The sequence below is a fragment of the Aythya marila genome, assembly GCF_965140915.1.
Source record: "Aythya marila genome assembly, chromosome: 4".
NCBI lineage: Eukaryota > Metazoa > Chordata > Aves > Anseriformes > Anatidae > Aythya > Aythya marila.
This window is the reverse complement of record NC_139045.1, coordinates 67,338,606-67,364,217: the sequence shown is the minus strand read 5'-3', so window position 1 is coordinate 67,364,217 and position 25,612 is coordinate 67,338,606. Positions and strand designations below refer to the sequence as shown.

At 35.9% G+C, this 25,612-nt stretch overlaps 1 protein-coding gene across 4 annotated transcripts in view; it reads left to right on the top strand.

The window, feature by feature from the left end:
• The window catches only part of RGS12 (regulator of G protein signaling 12), an 86,635-nt gene that overhangs the window by 41,734 nt on the left and 19,289 nt on the right, over positions 1–25,612 (top strand). For all 4 annotated transcript variants that reach the window (XM_082759026.1, XM_082759027.1, XM_082759028.1 and 1 more), the window contains exons 4-13: positions 1,952–1,973; positions 10,257–10,426; positions 13,717–13,809; positions 15,069–15,212; positions 18,729–18,908; positions 20,134–20,287; positions 21,547–21,623; positions 22,378–22,578; positions 23,502–23,575; positions 25,384–25,510. In XM_082759026.1, the coding sequence (XP_082615152.1) occupies positions 1,952–1,973; positions 10,257–10,426; positions 13,717–13,809; positions 15,069–15,212; positions 18,729–18,908; positions 20,134–20,287; positions 21,547–21,623; positions 22,378–22,578; positions 23,502–23,575; positions 25,384–25,510 (1,242 nt within the window). The remainder of the gene's footprint in view (positions 1–1,951; positions 1,974–10,256; positions 10,427–13,716; positions 13,810–15,068; positions 15,213–18,728; positions 18,909–20,133; positions 20,288–21,546; positions 21,624–22,377; positions 22,579–23,501; positions 23,576–25,383; positions 25,511–25,612) is intronic.

Sequence of the window (25,612 nt, the reverse complement as noted above, 5' to 3'; positions counted from 1 at the left end):
TTTAGACAGTGCTCTCAGACACAAGGTCTGATTTTTTGGGCTGTCCAACCTAGAAGTTGGACTCGATCCTTGTGGTCTCTTGCAATATGGGATATTCTGTGATTTTATGGTCCGTACAGCATGCAAATAAGAAATTAGAAGCAATTCTATTGATAGCTGCCTTAAGGTAATTTGCGATCAAAGGTGAGAAGTTTAGGGTAGGTAAACACACAAACTTCAAAATTTCACAAAAAGTCTAATTGTCCTTGAAAATTTGATGTAAAATGGTTCAGGAAGGTAAATTACAATTTCTAGATTGTGAAGATGAGTTAAGTTACAAGTTATGAATGCATAATATACTTGCTAAACATCATGCAAAAGAGAAGTAGAAAAGATGTCTTACACCTCACTGAGTGCATTTTTGATAACAAATGCATTTTTGATATCCAAAACAGTGCTGTTAAGCAAGCAGGAGGCCTAGACACACATTTTATTATTCATCTTATCTTATTATGCTTATTATGCTTCATAGATTCACAAGCCTTTATCTCTGTGTAGTTTAACAAGAAGGGTCATCTTTTTTTTTTTTTTTTTTTTTGATGGATTTGTGTTTATCTGAACTAGCACTGGAGGAATGCTGTCAGTAGAGATTAGTTTAGACTTTGAAAATTCCAGAATACTTTTATGAAAAACTAGATCAGATCCTCTGCTGATTATGGGAATGATGGTGCTGCAGCAGTTTATAGAAGGCAATGTTCTTCAGATAGCATCAACAGCAGGATGAAATGCTGCAGTGAAACACAAAAATAAAGAAAGAAGGGAAAAGAAATTATTCGTTTAAAGATTACTAAAGGTTTTTGTGGATTTTGAGGGGGAGAGGGAATGTTTATTACCAAGGTTGACAAATTATGGATAGGCAGCTTTTCTCTTGAGCTGTGTTTATATGCCTGGTTTTTCTTCTGTGTGTTTTCTGTCTTGGAAATATTACAGATATATAAGGCATTCTTTCCTAGCTCTTTAAGCAGACATACAAAACAGGAGAGTTAATTTTGAACTATTTAGGAAGTTATTTAAGGCTCAGTGATGCTTTAAATGATCGAGGAAAGATTCTCCAAGATTATTTCCAAGTTAAACTAATAATAAGTTTTAACAACCACTGAAAATCAGTAGTAGCTTCAATCTAAAAATCAGCTGTCCTTCCAGTCTTTCATTCAGCTGAGTGTTGAGGTGCCAGCTCTGGAGGACATGGTTGGGAAGCTTTCACCTTGTTGATTTTTAGAGAAGTCTTAGCTGCCTTGAGGTAGTTTGCTTTCAAAGGTGAGATGGTTAGGGTTGATAAACACACGAACTTCAACATTTCACTAAGAAGTCTAATTGTCCTTGAAAACGTGATGTAAGATACTATTAGAGATGGTGAGGAGTTCTACCTCAGTCCTAGCTTATTGAAAACACTCCTACACCTTTCTGGCTCTGTGGAAGTCAGAAACCATCAGCAGGGGAAGTTTTCAATCTTCTAACTGCTAAAACATCTGACTTTTAATTTTGATTCCACCTATCTCCATATAATGCAGCAAAATAAGGTCTGTGAGGTGTTCTTTTCATTTTAAGTCCTTGTTGGTCACTTTTGAGCTATCTGCTTTCTCCTATACACCAACTGATGGACTTTATTAATCCAAAAAGGACGTTGAAATCACTGCTGCTACTCACAGCAGGAAGTACTTTGTCAGTAAATATTTGTGGGATCAAGTTCCAGGAGTGGTTTAAAGGACAGGGGAGATTTTCATGGTGGGGAGGAAACACCTGTGAGAAAATAACAGCTGGTATATTTAGGTTTTCGTCTCTCACATTATCTGTTATATTAACAATATGATGATAAAATTAACTAACACTTCAAATAATCTGTGAAGCTCAGAGATTTCTAATACTTGTCATGAAACTTAAGTAACACTTATTTTTCTCTTTCTTATTGCAGTCAGCAACTGTCTCTGATGGAGGTAAGCTGAAGCATGTTTTTACTTTTACAACAAAAAAGAATCAATTTTTCCCCATTAAGCAATGTAGCATGTGGTAAATAAGGTGATATGTTACAAGATGTGAGTCCGAAGTGGTGCAGCACTTTGTGACTTCTGCAGGAGCTACACCAGTGGAAATGCTGCAGGATTATGTTCACGTGCTTTCACTGATTTGATTTTTTCTGTGTGTGTGTATGGCATATATCTCCCTATATACGTGTTTTTATTATAACTAGGATTCTTCATTCATAATAATGAAAAGGCAGAGCTAGATGTCTTTCATATAATTGGATGCTAGATAAAATCTTCTTCTGTATTTTATTGTCCCTTACAAACACTGCTGGCTTTTGAAGAGAGATGCACTAGCTGCTAAATTATAATCTGTTGAAGTCAAAAAGGTTAAGGTTGAAATTTCTTTATAGTGTGATGCCTTTTGAGAAGGGGGTAAGTAATTTGATAATTGTAAAATCCCAGCATAAAGCTTTTGCAGTCCTGGAGTACTTCTAAGTAAGCTCCTCTTTGCGTCACCTAAGCTTGTTTGTTTTGATTTTAAAATGGCTTTAATGCTTTAAAGGACTGTCCACTCTTTGTTAAACATTAGAAGCTGATTTCTCTGAATCTTTGAAGTTAATTGAAACAGTTTAAGTATGCTTCCTTAATGGAATAAAGAAATGTGTGTAGTTTAGAGTATAAAAGAGATGTTTTTTCTCACTTGTCTTGCTTGGCAGGAATTGGTTCAATTGATCCTCCAGAGAAATTCACTTACATACATATTGTTATGTTTGGTGTTCTTTCACAACACTAAAAAGACAATTTTCTTAGATATGAAGGAGACAAACTGTTCTAATTAGTGCTGTAAAGCTGAAGAAATGTTGTAAATGGTAAGGATAATTTTTTTATATTACATGAAAATATAAGTGCAAAAGTGGCTCAATAGTCTTCACAAAATTCCATCATGTCTTAATTTCTGATTTCTTGCAATATTAAAATTACAGTTGAGAAATATTACTGTTTTAGTCCTTTGGGTAGAGCCGTTTTCCAATGGCTGGCTGACTCATTGTAAGGTATTTTTCTTCTCCACTGCTGACAGTCTACTGCTCTAACAGTACTTCTGTCCCAATGAGAAGCTAGACTCTGTAATGTATTTGTCTGATCTGCAAAGTGGCAACAGAATGAAACAGAAAATAATTGTCTGTTCTGCTTTCTATGTCTAAAATACAGCTGTTGTTTTTGTGGGAAAAATATGTATTTTTCCCTGGATGATACCTCTTTGATATAAACATCAAGGAAGACAAAGCACAGACTTCCGGTTGGATGTAGTTGGATTAAATTCCAGGTGCTGATGGACAAAAAAGTTGATTGATCTTTTTTAGCTAAAAGTAGGATGCACTTGTGTCTCTTTTCCTCGAAGGTTCTCCTCCTATATTAGTGAAAATTGTTTTACTCCTGTTGCCTACCCAAACTTGGAGATCCCTGTGATATTACTCATCTGATAGTCATTTCAAGCTTCCAGCTGAAAGTTTATTTTGAAGATCAGACTTATTTTCAGTTTTTCCAGTATGGCTACTTGCATTTCTTTCCAATTCCATAGGTAACTGTGTTTTCGCAGTTAATTCTATCCAGTTTTGTAAAGAATTGAAATCTGAGGGCCCTGTAGGTTGCAGAGGGGAAAGAACAGATAGGAATGTATAAGTATTTTTCTGCCAAGTTGTATGACCTACTATTTTTTCAGCTAGTGCTGAAGATTTAACACGGACTCTCTTCATTCTTAAATGGTACCCAGTGAAGAGGGGGCATAATTTATGTAAGATGCAGTAGTTGAGCTCTGATAAGTAATATTGAATAAATGCTTGAATACCAGAAAGAAGTTTGGAAAAATAAGAACCAAAGAGAATATACCCAGAAAAACTGAAATGAAGGAAAATCCTAATCCATTTCATTGAGTAAAAGCTCTGATTCACGTCTGAATTACATTTTCAGGCTTTCACTTTTATTGAAATTGTCACAGCACTGAAGTTTTCCGATCTTCTCCAATTTCACTAATTCATTAATAGATCCACAGATTTGCACATTTTAGAGAACATCTAAATTAGAGAGATTTGCACCACTGTAGCTATTAGTATAGCAGTGTGTATTTCTCTCCCTAGACTAAGAGTGTTTGTACATGTGTATGGTATAAACGTTGTTAAGCTTCAGTCTGGGAAGGGAAATTGATGTTTGAAAAGTAATAATAATGTGTTTATATACATCCTTTCCGTATAATAGGAGGCACAACTCTCTCTGCACATCTTTTTTCCAAAGTCAATTAAGCCTCGTGTCATATGGATTTTATTGCATCAGAGACAGGCACTGGAAACCATCTACCCCTTGTAAAAGTTTTACATGGTAACTCTGCTTAGGCAAGGCTATGATGTTGTCATTAGGTTAAACTACGTGCTTGGGCTTTGTGAAAGGGGTAAAAGATATGGATCCTTGAGTTAACGGTGTTTCCAGAGATACTACAGAGATGCCTGCTGCAACTCTACCTGTATCTGACCTGCTTAATGAATTGCAGACAATCAGAATGCAAACTGTAATACTGCTGCAAGATCACTGCTATAGATCAGTTACAGCACCTATGCTGTGGGAACAGTAGAAACCATTTTATGTTACTACAACCAAGGGTAATTAGCAGATTGCTCCTACTTCCCACCCTGGAAACTATACGTTCCTGCTACAGCAGGAGTAGGAGCGTGCTGACACAGCATGCCCCAGCCTGGCTGACGTTTTGAGCGCAGCGCAATCTAAATCATCTTAGGGATGATCATTAGTCCCCAGCTAATTTCTGGCTTTCACTATTGATACCTGCCTAGACGGCACTTTACAAAGGGCAAACCTTAAGGTCAAAGGGCATGTAATAAAAGTACACTGTCATTCATCTCCCAGACAGATGGTCCCAGGTGGTGAGGTATCTTAATAGCTCTATTAAGAATCTCTAACTCAATTCTTACCTGCTATTCCCTACAGAGATCAGTTCCGCGATGCTGAAGTCTATTATTTCCACATCCCAAAGTACATCAGATACTATAGGCATGTCTTTTTCCTGAGATACCACTTTGCTGTTGCGTCAGCTCACTTCTGGTTTTAGTGTTCATCATCCAGAAAAAATTTCCATAAGGAAAAGGTCCTAAAGAATCTTTTGAAAGGAATCTGATGTTTCAAATACATTTTTACATTATCTATTATTCTAAAAAGTAACTAAAGAAGGTAGCACAAGAAATCCATAATGATATCCAAAATAAAACAAACCACTACCATTTACACTGTAAATACAGAGGCATTATTTCCTCCAGCAGGTATATGACTTATTTTTCAGTTCCGTTGGCAGTGCGTGCTGTAGCTGTGTTCCACTCTAACATAAATAATTCAAGCTCCTTTAGCAGCAGTGGCAAAAGGTCTTTTCTTTCAATTATTTATGGAGCATTTTTATAGTGCTTTGTGTTAAGTATACTATTGGCTTCCTCTGCTTAAAGCCATGAGGGTAAAGAATCGATTTGTTTAGAATGGTGTAAAAAGCTACCAGGAATTGCCGGAGGAGGACGCGTTAGCTTCCCTTATCCCAAAGTCGCAGAGGAGCAATGTGCCGGGCAGTGAGGCCAGCCTTCACCCAATGGGTTCTGGGACGTTACAGCTGAACTTGGTATGGATTCAGAAGGATGGCTGTCAGTGAATGCCTTGAAGTATTTGATTAAGTGGCACCACAGTGGTTCGTATCAGCTTTATCCAGGTAATGTATTTAGTGATTAACTGGAATATCTTAATTATATGAGTGCATGCATTCAGATGATTACTAGGAGTATGTGGAGCTGCTCACAATAATAAAAAAGTATTAGTGGGTTAAGAAATATAGATGGATTTTATGAAAAAATGCTTACAAAAATATCCTTAATTGCATTCAGATTTTGCTTTATATGATTTAAAATGTATATTGCTTTATATGATTTAAATCAAAACTTTCAAAGCCATTTTATCCTGAATACTTTGAAGATTGTAGATGATTAAATGTGTGTATTTTCTTACATAACACTTTATTGTGTAAATACAAAAGGTGTAAAAGGTTGTGTGGATTTTAGGAAGTATTCTTCCTCAGTTCTGTGTTTGAAGATGGTAATAAATGAACCAATGAGTTTGCACAGGCAGTGGTACTTCCTCGCTGGGTGCGGTGATTCTTAGAACAGAAATAAATGTAGGGCCACTGGATTCCTGATGCTTCAGTGAGGAGCCTCCTTTTACAGGTAACGCAAGCTGGGTCAGTGTAGCTGCACAATAAGGAAAAAGGAAGGAAGGAAGGTATTTGGAAGCTTTGCACAGCCGTGTGATTAAAATGTTTGAGGGTGAGGGGTCAGGGCTCTAGGTGTGAGGGCACAGAGTGATCGTTAGAGGAAATAGGTGACTGGGTTGGAAAGTGGCCCTATTCCTCCTTTGCAGGGTGGGCTGTGTGTAGCAAGGAATGCAAGTGGTGTGAGTCAGGAAACCTGACACGGCAGGCTTACAGGGGAAGCATTCCTCTGCAACCGGAGTGGAACAGGAGTTACAGCTTATACACTCTGCATTTAAGTGTGATTTGGATAAATTACGTCGTGCTGTGAGAGTTGGTGATATTTTTCCATCTTTATTTCTGATTCTAGATTGCATACTACTATACCATGCTGTAACTTAATTACAACCATTGATACAAGTACTTAACCAAGCCCTGTCCTGGGGAATAACCCTGTTCTGCCTCGTTTCCAGGTTAACGGGTACTCTAGCAGAAATCTGTATCCCTTCATAAAGCAAACTGACTGCATTTCCTTTTTAAGGGAAAACAAAGCAGTGCCAGGGTTAACGGTACTTTCTGAAGAAAATCTGAGTTAGCTAAATAAAGTCCAACAGAACAGAAACAGTTTACTGAGAATGAGTAAGCCCTTAATGCCGCTCTAACGCTTTGGAGGACCTGTGCCAGTAGCTCTCAGAGCTGTTGAAAATGCAGTCTTATTTTGATTCATTTGTTTTCTAGGGGACCTCCAGAGTCGGCAGCCTATCAGAGGAATGAGAAACCAGCATAGTTTATAGCAAATGTAACTCTGACAAGCTGGAGAGTGAGCAGCTGCTAGCAATTAGAGGTAGTTAGCAGTTACCGACTGGTGTAAACACCCGGACTGTAATTGCAATTTGGTCTTCCTCCCTACCATGGGGAAGCTGAACAGCCACTCTTGGGAGGAGGGAGAAGCTGCTCTTCCAAAGACCGCTGTGCCTACCATTTTCCCAGTCCATGGGAGTCCTACGGCACTGTGACTTGCCCTTTAGGGTTGAGCAGTTCCTGTGGCTACTCCCTAACCTCCTCCTGTCACCCACCTAGGGTTAGGCAGCTTGGTGTGTGGGATGAGTTTACCTTTTGGAGTTTGCCTCAACGGGCCTAGGAAACTCATCGTTCGTCACCGGAGAACTCCGGGCATCGAACCCTCTTGTAGTGAGGCAGTAACATCTGAAACTGTTCCAGATATATCGAGAAGTGGGTGTCTATTTATATCCTGGACTGTAAAATAGAACGTATCCACTTGCAGAGTTAAAGCAAAATACTCCTGGTAATAAATTTAGCTGTAATTCTCTTCAGATTCACATTAGCTTCTTTCACAATAGTTTCACTGTGGTGACAGGTATTCTCTAATGAGGCTAACAGTTGACTTGGTTATGCTCTTTGATATGTCTTACAGGAGAAAGTGAATAAATATTTGTTATAAGGATATTTAGCATTATTTGCTGAGTCTTTTTCATTAGCTTTGATTAATATGACCATTAGGCAAATAAAAAATATTTTTATGCCTAATGTATTATTATGTTCCTTAAATATTATCCTTATTGAAAATACCCATTTTAATTTGCCTCTAATCTAATTCTGTATCTTTTTTTTGCAACATTTTGCTTAAACAATAGCTTTGCTTACTGAAAATTGCAGTAGTTAGCTTTTAATTCTTAGTAAATATTGGTAAGCTACAGAATACATACAAAAATGAAGTTTCAGAACTATTTTTTTCTTTAAATTTTCTTATCTTTATAACAGTGTTTATGACTTTTTGGTGTGTTTGTAACCATCTTTGAATGGCCCTTTTATGCAATCTCATACTTCCAGGGATGAACAATAATGTTTGGTGACACAGAATTTGGAAAGGCAAAATCATTCCAAATATATAACAGAAAAGAAGACCTTGAGAGATCTTATAGAATAGTAATTTTGGTGAAATTACTCCTTGCTTTAGTTTATCTATGTGATTAACTGTGGAAAATAAACAACAATAAAAATGTTTCTGTAAAGAATAGGCTATTCCTCAGGGGTTGTGAATTCAGTTTGCTCAATCAGCTTGCATTTAGAGTGATCTTAAGCTTTGATTTTCTATTTGGCATATAATTATTGAAGACACTGTTATTTTATTTGAGGAACGTATTTTCTTACATCTGTTACTGCTAATTTTTCAAATAATTGAATGACTACCTGTTTTTATCCCTTCATCACAAATTCACTTGGTTTGGCATGTCTCAGGTCCAACCTCCTGCTCTAAGCAGGGTCCATTTTGAGACAGGGTTGTTCAAGACTTTATTCAGTTATGTCTTCACAATTAAACCTCAGACCTACTCTGTGAAGTGGGTAACTGTGAGTACTTCTATATTGATTTTACATTTGTGTAAGCTGAGAGATGGAGAGAGTAGTGGTTTGTAAAAGGACATGCAACAAATAAATGACAAGTGTGTGAATAATTCCCTGCTGTTTCCTTAGAAGAGTCATTTCTTTCAGTTTTCCACTATGTGAGCAAGTGGTCAATTCTTCAATATTTTTGTGTGTACTGTATTTACTGATATATAAAAAATAGGGTTTAGTTTAATACTTGAAGTTACAACAGTCATGCTGCTGCACAAGGTTGTATTTTCCTAATTTTTCTATGGGTTCTTGTTTATTTGTCTTTCAGAATACAAAAGCCATTTCTGTTCTTTTCAAGATTTAAAGTATCAGGTCGTTTCTCAACTTCATCCTGAAAGAGGGCACTGAGTGAATGTAGGGTAACACTGAGTTTCTGAGTCAGTATTGTTTGCCACCTGCCATCTTCAAGATCTGACCACAGCCTGCCACTGTTATTCTCACTTATTCCATATACTATTATAGCTACCATTTTAGCAGTTAAATTGAAGCAACATCATACCATTATTATTATTTCTTCCTTTTGGTTATTTGTATGAGGTGGCTAATGAGTGTGTCATCTCAATGTTGCTTTGTGTATGAATCTAAGTAGTGATATGTAATCTCCTGTTTTGAATGTTTTATTCCTATGCTGTTTGAAAACACTGGTAGTTAAATTCTCTCTTGGTTGTTTCATTAGGAAAATGTTTTATTCAGATATGCAAATTATTCTACTAAAGCAGGCTATTTAGGTATAACAGAATTTAGGTATTGTAGAATTTTTCTAGTGATCACTTATGTCAAGAAGACCCCCAAATACCCCAGCAACGACAGGATGAGAAGCAGCCTCCTCTTAGAAGTGTCCTGCTGGGTGCTGCGTCATGCAGACTAGGAGAACATTGAGGTCCCCAGATAGTTGCTGATTGCTGACTTGGGTTTGGAATGTAGTCTTGGATCCCTGTTTTTGTCAGAAACCCCCAGTCAAATTAGGATTTATGGATTGACCCATCTGCTTCCCAAGGATAAGGAGGACATCCATTACTAGCTCATTTTCTTTGATAGTACTATTTTAAGTTGGTTTTTCTCCTAAGCTTTCAGCATTTAGCAAGAATCTCTCATTCCATGAAACACTTCAGAAAGCCTCTGACTACTGATAGTAAAATTTCATACAATTTTCAATCTTCTGTCATCAAATAGTTTTTTCTTTTTTTCCCACTTTCTGGTAAGCGGTAGATTTTTAAAGACCTATCTTCCTTGGGTAACCTTACAAAAGATTGCAGTCCATGTGGTGAGGAGTGTTAGCAGAATCTACTGATTGCTCCTTTTGCTTCTGGTAGGGCATTGCTGCTAAGATGCTCGTTTGATTTTCTTTGCAACAGAATAAAATTGAGAGATGGTTGTTATTATTATTTTCTATGTAGGTGCCCCTAATAAACAATGCAGAGAGGTTTTGAAGTCTGCACTACTATGAGCTTGTGAAAGAGATGTGATAAATGAAGAAAACCATGCTGCAGAGGAAAGAATAAAAGTGAATAATATTTTATTAACTTTTTTTTTTTTTTTTTTTTTTTTAACAGAGCTGAATAGTACTGATTTGAAAGATTGCATCAGTGAGAACAGCCTCAGTAGCAATGCTAGTCTTCCCAGCGTACAGAGCTGTCGACGACTTCGAGACAGAAGAGTTGCAAGCTGGGCAGTTTCATTCGAGCGTCTTCTTCAGGATCCTCTCGGTGTTAAATATTTTTCGGTAAGGTTTGAGAAATAGTACGAGGCCTTTCAAACTACCTGATATCACTGCTGTAATACTTTTTTTTTTTTCCTTTTGTGATGCTATCCCTACATAGGACAAGAGATAGGAGTTCGTTGTTGCACAGTGGTTATCTCAACATCTTTTAAGTTTAAACTGGTTTACAGCTTAATAAGAGTTCATAGTAATACATGTATTTTAATGAATTATCCTCCATTTTATCTGAATCTCATTGAATCTGAATCATCTGAGATTCATTTATCTGAATCTCAGATGAAATGGAGGGTATGTTTTTCTTTGTACCAGAATTTTTAGTAAGATTCCACATTTTGTATAACGTTTCTATTTGTTTATATTTTGTATCTCTTGACTTTTTACAAGAAAAAGGCAAAGTTTCAGTAGTTCTCTAAGAGTTAATGATTTACTCACATATTTGTCTACTGAAATGTTTGGAAGCTTTACTGAAATGTTGGAAACCATGCAGAAGATTTTTTTTTGATGATACAGTGGCTTATCTTCCTGCAAAACCTTTTTTAGAAATATTTTTCTGAAGTAGTTAGGTATTTTAAGAGCAGTGGTTAAAGCTGCAGTTTTCAGGAACAGAGTTGAGTATTTGCAAAGCACAAATTAAACTTCTTCACGGGACATTTATGAAGTTATAAATAGTATCATCCTTATTTTACATATAAGGAAATTGAGGGGTATATGGTTTTGCATTGTTGCTCAGAAAGTCTGTTGTTGATTCTGTATATGTTGTACAAGGACTTTTTGTGCTGCCCAAATAATTTTCTCAAACTGAACATAAAGAAACTTATGGTACAAGAGATGTAGATTTCTGGAATCTGCAGTAACTCCTTCACTTAATATGAAAGTACATTAAAATGATTAATAGTCAGACTTCCAGCTTAAATGGTGAGGGGACATGAAAAACAGATTAACAGTGAATGCCTGTTTGAGGAGACAGAAGTAAAAGCAAAATAATACATCGTAGATATCAAGTTCCCCGTCTTTCCATTTTTCTTAGCAGTGTAGTTTAAGAGCCATCAGCATTTTTGCTTAGATATTGAGATTCTTCTCATACTGAAAGAAAAATTACAATTTTGATAGAATGTTAGAATCCACCTAAAAAGGATATAGTTTTACTGAAAGTTTAGTTGTCCTTTCTTGTTACTTGTAAACCATCAGTAGGCTTACTTATGTATACATAAGAAATTGCTGCAGTCTTTTAGTACTATGAATGTTTAAAACTTTTATTAAGAAGTTTGAAAGTAACTGGTGTTTATTGAGTTTTCAGATTAAATGTTAATATTGCATTTCAGTTTAGCAAAAGGCCATCTCGGATATTAAATTCAGGAAGTTTCACTTTTTCTCATTCCAATTAAAAATTATTTTTATCAACTTTACAAAAATACATGTGTTAAAGAAATACTCAATTTAAAGAAAGGGAGTGCTGAAATTTATTGTGCACTACCATTTTCTTGAGGCCCAAGAGAGATCCAAGGCCATTGTTCAACTTTACCTGCTACCTGGATACTGTAATGCCATGAACTCTGGCGTAAAGCAGAATCATGGTAGCTGGATGAAATGCCTTTGCAATTTAACAAGTTAACATTCCTTCAAAGGGAAGTTCTAAAAGCCCATGGACTCAGAAGGAAATCACCTACATGTACAACTAGCCAGATGGCGCAGATATCCACCAGGGTTCAAGAACCTTGGACCATCAGCATGTAATTTACGATTTCATAGTAGCATCTGGGTCCATTTGGGATTCAGAATGCAGAGGCTTTCCTGAGGACAGCTTTGTCACACAGCAGAAATTACTCTTGAAGAAGAGATTTTGCATGTTTTGCAAATACTCACATTTTGCATAATAGTCTGTTGATGAGAGCAGTCATCCAGGAAGTGAGAGACCTGTTTGCAGTTCCCTCCTCAAGTGGTTCAAACCCACATCTCCAGCTTCCCAGCCATATTTTGACAGCTACTAGGCTATGTAATGTTCCAAGTGGGGCTCCATTCAGTCTTCCTTCTAATTGTTGTGCAGCCAGCTGTGCCAAAATCACGTGGCCAAAAAGAAGGCAAAGAGGAGATTTCTGGAGGTGTGAAGGCACAGAGTGGGGAAGTAGGCAGTTGGGTTCCAGTTCCTGCTCACTAATTTGATTCTCTTCTAATCTGTAATTACATGTAAGACACAGCAATGTCATGTCCCCTGACTACTCTCTTTTTTTTTTTTTATTTTAACTTATTTTTTAATTTTCAGGTTAGGCATAAAAACTTATATTTTAAACTGAGAGGCTGCTAGTGCATTTAGGCTCTGTGTGTTGTAGTCTGTCTCAACTGTTTTTTTTTTTTACAGTTGGACTCTCTGAACTCTGTGCAAGTCCTAAAAGGACAAATAAGGTTTAGTTTTAAGTATTTCTGTGAAGATTCCTCTGAGACTGCCTTGAATGTTAAGGAAACTTGAGTGATAGCAGTGTGATGTTTGAGTGAAGGTTGTGGCTTGTATGATAACCTAAATTCTTTTCACTTAAACGCTGATAGGTAAAGCTCTAAAGCATAAACAAGCATTGTTCCAACTAAATGAGTCACTGGAGAGTTTTTAGAGGACCAAGTTTACTTTTTAGAGTGATTTTTTTTTTAATAATGGGTAAAATGCTTTCAAGAAATATGCTGAGACAAAATTGAACTACACAGATTTGAATCAGGGACAGTATGTCTTTGTACAATTTTCAAACTGAATGGGATCTTGGTCCTTATTTGGACCTTTGGATGCTGTAATATAAACGTGATTATTGTTTGTTTTACTGAGAGATTTTATTTTCCTCTAAGAAAGTCTTTTCCAAGGAGAATCCATCTGAACACATAAACAGGCAGTGATGAAATATTCTTGTAGTGGGCATGTGATGCAGAAAATTGCTGTAATGAATACGCAATTGGTTATGCACACTGCTTGATAAACATTTATTCTATTCTATTATTAGTACTGCAATTAAAGGCAGCTGGTTTACGGTATAATTTTTTAATGTACTTATACATTATTTAAATTTTTATTAGGTTTATTCACTAGTGTATATATACTACTTAACATGAAATTTCATTTTTGTATGTGAAAATGATGTGATTGCAACTTGATGCATTAATTTCAACTGTATACATTTAAAAGAAATGAGAGAGGAAAGCACTAGGCGTATATTGGACATGCATTAAAACTGGACTGAATTACCACTGTGAAAAACCACAAGTAACTTCTTTTCTTTATGATGCTCTTAATTATTTGCTTATTTTCACCCTAGGAATTTCTGCGGAAGGAATTTAGTGAAGAAAATATTTTATTTTGGCAGGCGTGTGAATATTTTAACCATGTACCTGCACATGATAAAAAAGAGGTAAGTCAATATTGTGTTTCAGTATATGGTTGCTTGCTACAAACTGTTACTTCTTCAAGATTATTGAAATTATTAGAACTATGTTTGGTCTACTGTGATTTCACTACACTAGGGTTAGAGCTTCAGTCTAATTCTCTCAGTTCCCTGGGAGCACTGTCCCAGGTTTAAGATGCTGGATGTAGTTAGGTTTCAGTGAAGTGCAGAGATAGTTCTGTAACTAAGAATAGTAAGAATAGCTAAGCTATTTTGGATGTTGAAAAACGGCTAGTCCAGTGTAAGAGAATGCAGAGCAAATTAATTTAACATGTCAAGGAGTTAAGTTCCTCAAGAGAGCAAAGTTAGCCTCTGTTGTGCTCTTTCAGCTAAACTGCCTCTATTTGCTAAGATAATTTGTTTATAATGTGTATATAACTAACATATGTATATGTATCTATATAGACTAATATATCTGCTGCAGTAAGGGTATTAATATTTGTTCACAGATTATGAGAATCTGCATCTCATTCTTTTAACACAGTCTGACATTGGTCAGGCAATTTTAGTTACATTAATTTTGTGCAGGTTTGCAACAACTGCTGTCAACATCACAACTGCATCTAGTCAGGTTTACACTGCGGAAATGGATTCAGCTTCCTAGTACCCCTTTGCTCCTTTATGGACCATCAATTTTTTTCACGACTTTCTTCTATCTCAGAACAATGTATTTTCTGAACACCCCTAGTAAGGGCTCTGAGCTCTGTTTGGTGTGCTTTTTTCATTCCTTCTATAATGTGGGTGTTTCAAGGTAAACAACATAAAAATAGCACATGAATATTTTCTAACAGTAAATATTCAAATATATGTTTACATTTTTCTAACTTCTAGAAATTGAGGCTTAGAGAATTTATTTAAATAGTAACCATTATCTGAAAGGTTTAAAATATAAAATACCTCATCTCCCTCTTAAGATAGCATTTGACGTGGTTCACCTTTATTAATTTCATAGTTTAATTATTTAAAGTTTTATTTTGATGGTATCTTTTAACACTTAAGAAATATCTGATGAGTATTTACAATGTTAAAGGAAAAAAAAACACTGTTTCTTTCCTAAAGCTAACAAAAGCTGTTAAGTGAAAACTGCTTATATGTATTTGGGAAATTTGGGAAATTGGAATGGCTCTATGTTTTTGGATGAAATACATCAGTATTAAAAATAGCTGTGTAAAGATGCATTTGCAAAGTTGCATATAAATTAACAGGATAGCATTGGTTTTCTGCAGCTTTCTTACAGAGCTCGGGAGATCTTCACTAAGTTTTTGTGTAGCAAAGCTACAACTCCAGTTAATATTGATAGCCAGGCACAGCTGGCAGATGATATTCTCAATTCCCCACATCCAGATATGTTCAAGGAACAGCAACTTCAGGTAACTCTAGAAAACATAACATTGTTATACGTTTGTCTGGTATCTTTTCCTTTGAAGTGCTTTGAAATGTATAAAAGTATTTTTACATGCTGTGTACCTTACTATCTATAAAAACACAGAGAAGCCAAGATCACAAAAATTCAGTTAGTGGTACAGAAAAAGGTTGCATAAAGGACTGCTACTTGATTGTGTACATTTGAGGATGTATAGAAAACTGCCATTAACTAAATAATCTGAAAAATATCATTGAAATTGCAAGTAGATAGTAACTTGTGAGGAAATACCATTGCATATGGTGTTTGCATATGGTTGCTTATTCTTTCCTTTAGTGGACAATTCTGTACACAAATAGTATCTAATTTTGGTAAAAGTGGCTTGTAAAACATGCCTGTCGTATTGAAGGATTCCTTCCCTTATGCTTTAATAGAACTGTCAAACAAAGAGCTTATTGAAACTGTTGATGTCTGAAGACCTCTGAAGCAGATGCATTTTAAGTAATTTTGATGTTCCCAACAGAACAGTTCTGTAACAACAAGATATATTTTACATTTTCTGTAGAATTTAAGTTTCTCCTTTTTTTGTCCAAGTAAACTCTTCTGTAACTCCCACCTTAACAACTTAGTAGTAGAAATAATTTTGAGATCGTATTTTTTAGGAACCAAAGATATAGATTTAATTGCATAAATGAACCAATTCACAATCATATCCTAAGTGCAGCCTCAGATTGCATGCTTTTGGGTGCATGAACAGATAGATGTATTAACTTTCTCCATCTGCCAAGTAGGGAGAGAAGGGTAGGCCTGACCGCTGGTCTGGCAGCTTCTAGCATATAATGCAGCGTACAACTGCCCCATGTGCACCTCCCGAAGTCTGAGGCTTCTGTGGGAATTGCCAGCCATGATCTTCTCAGACATTTTCATGCACTCCTAATCTTGGCTTTCCATGTTGGAATTCTTCTTCACCTTCTTGTTTGTTGGCACAGATGGTGTTCTCATTAGTGTGGTGGCTGTGCTGATGCAGGTTTTCTTCCTCCTATGAAGATGTAATGACAGTTTCTTCTGTCTCATTGAGCAGCCTTGCAGCTAGGTGTGTTAACTGAGCTACTAATGTGGTGTTGTCTGGTTGAGGCAGGTGCTGGGTAAGGAGCTGCCTTAATGGCCCTTTGTATCTTGGTTTCGTTAAGTGAGAAAACAGTGGGTCGGTTTTGTGGTCCTGGCGGGTGGTGTGACCTTGGGAACAGAGAACTGCAGGTGAGTTTGGTTTGTGCAACACATACACAGACTTTCCAAGTTCAGCTCACTGTAACAACACCACGTGAACAGTGAGAATGCTCATTTGTGCAGTCACGAGGCTTTTTTGAATTTCAACCCTGAGTGCAAAGTGTAAAGGTGTTGATTTGTGGTGGTTGGATAAGCTTTGTTTGATGATCTGGAATACGGACTGGAATAAGGCTGCAATGGAGTTCTGCAAGTGTGTGTAGAAGAATGCTTTGGAAAGTGTTTCCTGTTGGGAATGCTCTTAAAGTTGCCTTCTGTCCATAACCTGACAAAAATATTCCCAAATGTGATGATAGAGGTGGTATAGTATAACAGTGTGAATGCAACCAAAAGGTCTAGTTAGTATTTCACTGTTCATACAACAGAATAAGAACAAAGACTTTGAGTGATTCTGGATGCATCAGTGTAGATCATTTAAAGATACTAAAATCATACTTTTCATCCTTTTACTGTATTAAATGCAAGCTTTTAGCATTAGCTGCACTGCAAAACAGTCTTTTATATATATATATATAAATATCTGTAGGTGTGCAGACTGTACTTCCATTTTTCCCTAATAAACATGCATCAGCAGTGCATCTATGACTCCATGAGACTGAGGCATTTTTAATTCTTGTAATTGGCTCTCTATATTTTATACTGTTTTGGTAATACACAACAGTAATATTCTTTGAGTTCAACAGAAGTAGCTAAATGTTTTACAGCTGTGCATGTTGCACATACCAAGTAAGTTGCTGGGCCTTTGCCTGAAGAGTGTGTGTTGCCTTTTTGAATTTTACCAGTATAATTGTGGTCAGAGAAGGATTGTGTTTTTCATAGTGTGGGAAATTCTCTATTGTGAGCAGTTTTTCTAATGGGGAGGGTCACTGACACTCAGTCGTCTCTGACACCGCATTGAGGGCTCACTAGACTTTGTGCTGGGCTGTTTCAGCTCACTAAACTGGTAAAATAAACCCTACAAAAGTATTTTTTCAATAGGAAAACCATTAATTAGAGGATGCAACAGAAACAACAGGCAACACCTAAGAGGGAATAGAAATATGGCTGGAGGCAAGAACGTGGATGTCAGCATCCAATTTGGATTAGGTTTTTGTGACACTTCAGCATCAAGTTTTCTCTGCATTATCTTGCTGTTTGCCAAAAAAACTTTGGGCTAGTGCTTGTTGAGAGGACTGTCTCTCTGTTTAAAAAATGCTTCCTTTCTGCAGTTGGGCCCCTGTGGCTTTGTGATGGGCTTCTCCATAGACTCCTAGTAATGCCGTAGCCAGTTGGGTGGTGCGTGCCATTCTTCTGTTGTAGGGAATTAGTCATGTCCCAAGAAGAGGCATTCATTCTGTTTTTGCAAATCATGTGCAGTTAGTTTAATCATGAGAGAAGATATGAAGTTAAAAGTATGAATTCACTTAAAGCTATAGGTTTGCAAAAATGGAACAATAAATTTGATGTTCTTTTTAGCAACTAAGAAAAAACTTTTCTTCCTTTACTTACATGAATTTATTTTGGCTAGTCTTGGACTTTTGCTCCAGGCATGGTATAGAGTTGCTTCCTTCTTCTTACATTGTTCTTCTTCCTTCTTATGTTGTTAAAGATGTGCGTTGGTCTCACTCAGAGCAGCCATCCTATATAATCTTTTCTTTTTCAAGGTCTTGATTTATATTACTTTGATTATGGGATCCTCCAAAACCAATGATCCTTTGTTTCTTATTATTGAGCACATGAACACTATTATAGTGCTGTGTAGGGCTCTTTGCTCCTTCCTGTGTCACTTTGTATATCTTGTATTATTATATACTGTTGCATACTGTGATTATATATTCCTTGAGTTTTAGACAATAAACGTCCTTGTTGTTCACAGATACCTTAAAATATACTTGTATAATTTGTAATAATTCCTTTAAAATGTTTCAAATGGCTAGCTTGCTATGTGCTTTACATAGAATGTGCAGACATAAATATACAGTAAAAGATGGATATGAGGGTGGTGTTGTCAAGACTCAACTTATGAACTTTGCACTATATGGAAATCATAACATTTCTCTGAACCTGTGCTAAAGGAAGAGATCAAATTCTGTTTCCTTCTAAATTGGTATAATATATTTAGCCAGATCTAAACAAAATCATGCCTACTGCTGTTTACTAAATTTTGTGGAAGTTGGCTGTTGTGAAATAGCTTCTTTTTTTTTTTTTTAATGTGTTATTTAAGCTTGTGTAACTGTTATCTGTTGCATTTTAATTTCAGATTTTTAACTTGATGAAGTTTGATAGCTATACTCGCTTTCTCAAATCCCCCCTTTACCAAGAATGCATCCTAGCTGAAGTAGAAGGTCGTACTCTTCCAGATCCACAACGTGTTCCCAGCAGTCCCACTTCTAAACACAGTATCAGTTCAGAGAAGTCCAATATCTCAACACCGAAAAAGGTTACTTCTGATTTCATTGTTGTTATCTGAAAAATATGGTCTTAGAAACTTTATTTCAAGTTCTTTAGAAGGGCAAAGATAATATATGAAAAACAATTAGTAAGCCAGCATCACTAGACAAATACTAAAATTACAAAATATTTACATTCTCAGAAAAATACATTGTTTTAATCCACACCTTTGAATCAGAATTTTAGCTGTTGTCTTCCTAAGTATAATTTTAAATCCATATTGTAATTTAAATATGTGTAAAAATAAAAAATTGGGGATTATTTTCATACATCAGTTCAGAATTTTATTTTGATTGAATATTGGATTTGAGATGTGATATTTTAATCTTTGCTGAGAGCTGAGATATCAGAAATTATTTGAGAAATCGACACAATCTAACTCTAGTTTTGAAAGGGGTGCTCTTTAAATGTCTTATGCCATACTGAACTAAGATGTTCTGTGTAAAGCAGATACAGCTGCTTAAAAATTGGACCCGTAGTCTTACTGAACTTCTAACATTATTTAAAGTTTATTTTTTCTTCATCTGGATAATTCCACCATGGTATTACATAACTGCACGGGTAAATTATAACTTTGCATTTGTCATGTCAATCACTATGCATTAGCCCATCTGCTTTCATGTATTTTTATGACTAGGAACCTTTAAAAGTAGCATTTTAAAGAATAGTCTAATAATCTATCAAGAATAGCGTGTTAAAAGCAAGGTTAGTTTATTAGCATGCATTCCTAAAGTTTGTATTCTTCAGCGTTAATAAATACTTGTATTTATTTATAAAGGTGAAACAGTACATTGCCATTGTCTCTAATGCAGTTCATGTTCAAGCCTAGCCTAGAAAAAATATCAGAAATATCTAAATGGAAATTCTGTGTTGTAAAATTAAGGCTAAAGGCTTTTCCACAGTAACTAGTAAGCTGTGAAGAGCTCTTTCACGTTTATAGGAGCTCTACGTGGCTTGTTTTCAGCTACTGTATTATAGTCCCTACTTGGTAGAACATCTCCATCACATATTTCTTTTGATTTCCACAGTTGTTCTCTTTTTTTTTTTTTTTTTCCTGCTGGGAGGGGTGCTGACTCTATAATTATTGATAGGGTAAAGATGACTACTAACCTGACCATCACACTCATTTAGGAAGAAGTGTGTGAGGTTTGTTTTATAAGTAATATGCTTACAACTGTGTTCCAACCAATCATTTAATTGTGTTTTGGTGATAGTTAAGTGGTAAATCAAAGTCAGGAAGATCCTTAAATGAAGAGTCAGGAGAGGAGGACACTGAGAAGAAAAAAAGGGGGACGTTTTTCTCATGGTCAAGAAGTAAGAGTTTGGGAAAATCACAGAAGAGAAAGGAAAATGGTGATTATCAACATGGTGAGTGTTCACGTTCCACATTGTTGCTCACCTGTTTCATCAGTAGATATGACTAATCACATCATATTGAGTTTGCTTCTAAGTACATCTCTAGGTGTGACAGAGGGAAAAGAAACTGTCAAATCAGAAGGGCACAGTGTCACTTGGAGCTGTATTGAAACAGGTGTAAAAATAGAAGTATGAAAATGTTTAAACTTGATTGTATTGACTTCCAAGAGACTTTTTTTTCCCTGTTTTACAGTATACTCCGTGTTTCTTTGTGCTGGCAATTGCTTTTTAAAGCAGAACACTGCTATATTTATAGTAAGAATTTCAGCCCTTTACAGAGAAGTTCAGGAGCTATACATGCAAATAGTGTCGTAGCTACAGCTATTTAAAAAACCCTCCATCAACATGGTCCTACCAATCTTTCTTTTATTAATACCACACAGGTACAATCACTTCTGAACACACTCACTATTTCTGTTTCCTATTATTCAGGAAAGGACCTTTCCTGTTTAGTCCTTTCCTGATTAAAATGAAGGAAGAGTCAGAGTAGTGAAAGCCCTCATAATTTGCTGCTTTGTTGCTTAACTGTTTTCAAGAGTTTAAGGAAAACTTTCATTATGAATGCACCAGTACATGGTCTCTAGAGAAAGAGATGAAAGTGTCGGATTAACTCATTCTATTGAGTTAAAATAATGGAGAAATGTCATCAAAGCACCAAATTTAGACAGTGTGGTTGTGTTTTCTTCTTGTCTATATTCTAGTAAAGCCACACTCCCATGAGATGTCCTTGGTCAAATTAATAGTTTGTGTTTTTATATATGAGAATATCAGAGACATTTACTAGGATTATAGACTTAAGCTTCTGAAAGTAACTAGTGATTGTGCAAGATCGTAGTTTTCCAACACCATACCTGCACTTAAAGAAAATATTTATCTCCCCTTAAAATATCTGAAGAGGTAAGCTGATTTTTAAATTAAAAAAACAAAACAAAACAACAAAACACACAGCAACAAAACTTTAGGATTATATATATATATATATTTAAAAACATCATAAAACCAAATTGGGTTGTTCAAGAGTTGCATAACTTGACCAAATATTGCTTCAATTTTCTGTGCTTCAGTGCACAGGATGAATATTTGGAGTTTTCCTTTAATGAAAAAATGATTTCTCTAACCAGAGGAGCTAATGTTTTGCAATAACTTTCTGTATTATAAGAAATTATAAAAAAACAACCATTTTACTGATCATTTATTCTTTCCATAAACAGATTCTATTCAGTCCAATGGGTTATCGTACAGGAGGGAATCACAAGGCTCCATGTCATCAACTGCTAGTCTTGACTTGGTAATGGTTTGCTCTTAATAATGAAGTGGGGAAGCAGTGAAAACAGTGAATTATTATTTTTTTTTTAAGAAGTCTGAAGTAATTTGTTTGAAGTAATGCTATGGGAAAACATCTTTAAGTGATACATTTAGAGGACGAGATGTAGTATTAAGCAATTTTAGAATGCTAGAACTGGAATAGAGATTGTGTTCATATGTTTCTAATTTTGTCCTTTTATCAGAAAGATATCCTCTGTATCCTGTTTATTGTCTGTCTGAACTTCAGACACCAGTAAACTTATAGAAGAAAAGTTTACCTTTCAAGGGGAGCTACCGTAGCTCTTTATAAACAGCTTTTTCCATCTACCAGACATTTGAGGTCTTTTTCTGAACAGCTACATGTTAAAGCTTTCTCGTTGCTTGACCATATTCATGTTAGGCTGATTTCTGTAGTACCAAAATTCCTCCCTGTTTCTTTTAAAGTTGTGAATTGTCCTTCTTGTCGTCATGACTTCATTTTGCTCCTAAAGTTAGAGAGAAGAGAGATAGGGAATTACAAACCTCATGATTTTGTGCTCATGTGGGGAAGTAATCAGTGAAGATGCTGTGATTTCTAACCATTGTATTCTATGTTTGCAGTCTAAAATTAATGAAATGCAAAATTAGTAATAGAACATAATTTATTTTACTATTTTATTTTATTTTACCTACATTGAAGTGAAAGAATATGGTATTTTCCCATTGGACATTGACTTTTCTTTCTTTTTCTTGTCAAGTCTGAAACCTCTAGATTACCTGCATTTGTACCAGATAAAGAGAAATCCCCCAAATACTGCTGTGTAAACCTTCCAGATGGTTCTTCCAGCAAAATGGCTGTTAAATCTGGATTCTCTATCAAAGAGGTGCTATCTGGGCTCTGTGAGAAACATGGCATTAACATAGCTGCAGTGGACCTTTTTTTAGTTGGAGGTGATAAGGTAGTGCATATCTTTCTTTTTCCTTTTCTTTCTTCTTTTTTTTTTTTTTTTTTTTTTTTTTTTTAAGAGTTTTCATAGTAATTTTACTAATAAGAAATTATGTTCCCAATAGTAACATATCTTCTGGTTTTACCTATAGGTCTACATTGGCAATTCTAGTTAAAGAACAATTTTGATGAAACTAGAATTGAAGTTTATGACAAGAATTTAGAACATGGGGAAATGGCCTCCAGTTGAGTTAGGTTGATTATTAGGTTAATTATTAGGAAAAATGTAGATGGTTCTTCATTAAAACAAACAAAAAACATAATGACGTTCAGTTGTTCAAAGCTGAAACAAGATAAAATCCTTACAAGAATTAAGGTACATATTTTAATATTGAGGAAAATTCCCAAGGCAGCGGCTTACCTTGGTGGGGGGGATGATAGCACTTATTCCAACAGATGTCTGCAGTTCCAAGAGCAGCTGTGGATGTAAAACATTTATTTATTTTTTTAAATTTGTCATTATGATCAATTTAGATGTTTACGATAGCAAATATTAATGCATGTACATAGTTATGTGCCTATTCTTTTAAATCTTTCAATGACTGATAATTTTTTATGTTTTTTAATGTGTCATTCATTCTATGTAATTATTTAAGCTGGAGGATCTAAGATTATTTTAAAACACCGATTTCTTGAATACCTGATTACTGCAGTAGAAGTTGAAGTTTGGTCATTGTCTTGCAACTAGACAAAGATAGACCTCAATCTATTTGCTTATTGTAAATTAATATCCATTAGAATACATACAACCTATACTAGTAATTTTCTGAGTTATATGAACAGCTTTTTTTTTTTTTTAAATCTCATAGCTGTTCTTTATTACATATTTTAAAATTCATGTATTCTCTCTCCTTTTGTTCCTGATGTGCTCTTTAGCCACTTGTATTGCACCAAGATAGTAGCATCCTGGAGTCTCGGGACCTACGTTTAGAAAAGCGCACTTTATTTCGGTAAGAGTCGATAATGCTGTTTTTTTCTGGCATTTTCCATCCCAACTTTTTGTAAGTGCACTAAAGTATATTGTTAGTTACCTGTGCAGTGAAACAGCAGTTAATGCCTAAAAGAATTGTTTTGAATCTGATTAAAAAGAATAATAATCTAGTTAGCCATGCAAGGCAATATTTTGGATTATAATCAGAATCCATTGTAAAGGCACATTAGAAGAAATAGGCTGTAGTATCAATCAAATAGTCTCATCTGAATGAGGAAGGTGACCCAACATTTGTGACTGAAAATGACTGATAGCCATGTCTTGCAGTTTACTCAGTGTGCTGTGGTTTAACCCGGCCAGCAGCTAACTACCACACAGATGTTTGCTCACCCTCCCCCCTGTGGGATGGGGGAGAGAATCAGAAAAAAAAAAAAGTTAAAGCTTGTGAGTTGAGATAAAGACAGTTTATTAGGATAGAAAAGAAAGAAAATAATAATAATGATAATAGTAATAATAATAAAGTGTACAGAACAAGTGATGCACAATGCAATTGCTCACCACCTGCTGACTGATGTCCATCCCATCCCTGAGCAGTTCAGCCCAGCCACCCCATATTAATTGCTCAGCATGATGCCATATGGTGTGGAATATCCATTTGGCCAGTTTGGGTCAGCTCTGCTGGTTCTGTCCCCTCCCAGCTCCTTATGCACCCCTAGCCTCTTCTCTGGCAAGGTGGTGTGAGAAGCTGAGAATTTCTTGGCTTAGTATAAGCACTGCTCTGCAACAACTGAAACATCAGTGTGTTATCAACATTATTCTCATCCTAAATCCAAAACACAGCACCATACCAGCTACTAGGAGGAAAACTGACTGTATCCTAGCCGAAACCAGGATGAAGTGTAACTCCATTTTTACTTCAGATTGCAATAAAACTCACACAGGAGAGATGTCTTCAGCATGGGCATTCTTTGAGTGCACACGTGCCTGTTAGGTGGTCTGTCTGTGTTTAAACACTGATCTCCCTTAGATTTAGAACTATCTAAACACTTCCTCTTCAGGTGATGGTGGGATAGAGTGCCTCTAAAAGGTAATTCAGATCAGGGCAGCCAGCATAAGGATCAGTGGGAGAAATATGGAACTACAGGAACATTTCAAACCGACTAGATCAGCACCTGGTTAATTTCAAACACTGAAAAATGAAGTTTACTTGATTGCTGTTATAGATTCAAGTGGCATTTAAATGCCAGTGTTCCAGGTTAGGGACAATTATATATTTTTATGATCTCAGTCTTAACTGCTCAAGCTGGAGCAATTTTGATCAAGCATACAGGACTGATCTTTTGCACATGGGTTCCTCTTACAGCAAATTTTTATGATATGGTGTCATCCAACCAGAAATTAACATCTTCTGGAATTCCACTGTATTTGCTCTCACATTAAAAAAAAATAAAATACAAGAAATGTATTTCTTGCATCCAAGGCTGCAGCACAGGTATTGAGTAATTTTGGAAGAACTATTGGACCAGAATGGTCAGATCAATCGCAGTGGGAAAAAGAAAAGTTCCATATAATGTATTTAATTGGTCTGAGGATCACCATGCCCGCAATGCCTTCACTCAGCTCTGGCACGTGAAACTGGGCATTTTATTTGTATTAAATATGCTTTATCCCTTCAGGTAAGGACAAATTTGTGCTAGTGAAGTTTCACTATATGCAGGGTCACTGGTTTTGAATTAGTGTAACTTTGCTGTAAGTTGGAATTAATATATATTATTTTATGTTTAATTAGAATAGTTCATACTTACTGTGACAATTGGTATGTTTCAGGCTGGATCTTGTTCCAATCAATCGATCGGTTGGTTTGAAGGCTAAACCCACCAAACCAGTAACAGAGGTCTTAAGGCCTGTGGTTGCAAAATATGGTTTAAATCTTAATGAGCTTGTGGCAAGACTAGTAAGTATCTTTTGATGTAATTCAAGCTGTATTATTTTGTGTCTGGAGAAGAGTGTTTCTGAAATTTTTCCTATCCTTATAATCAGCCATTAAAATCTGTAT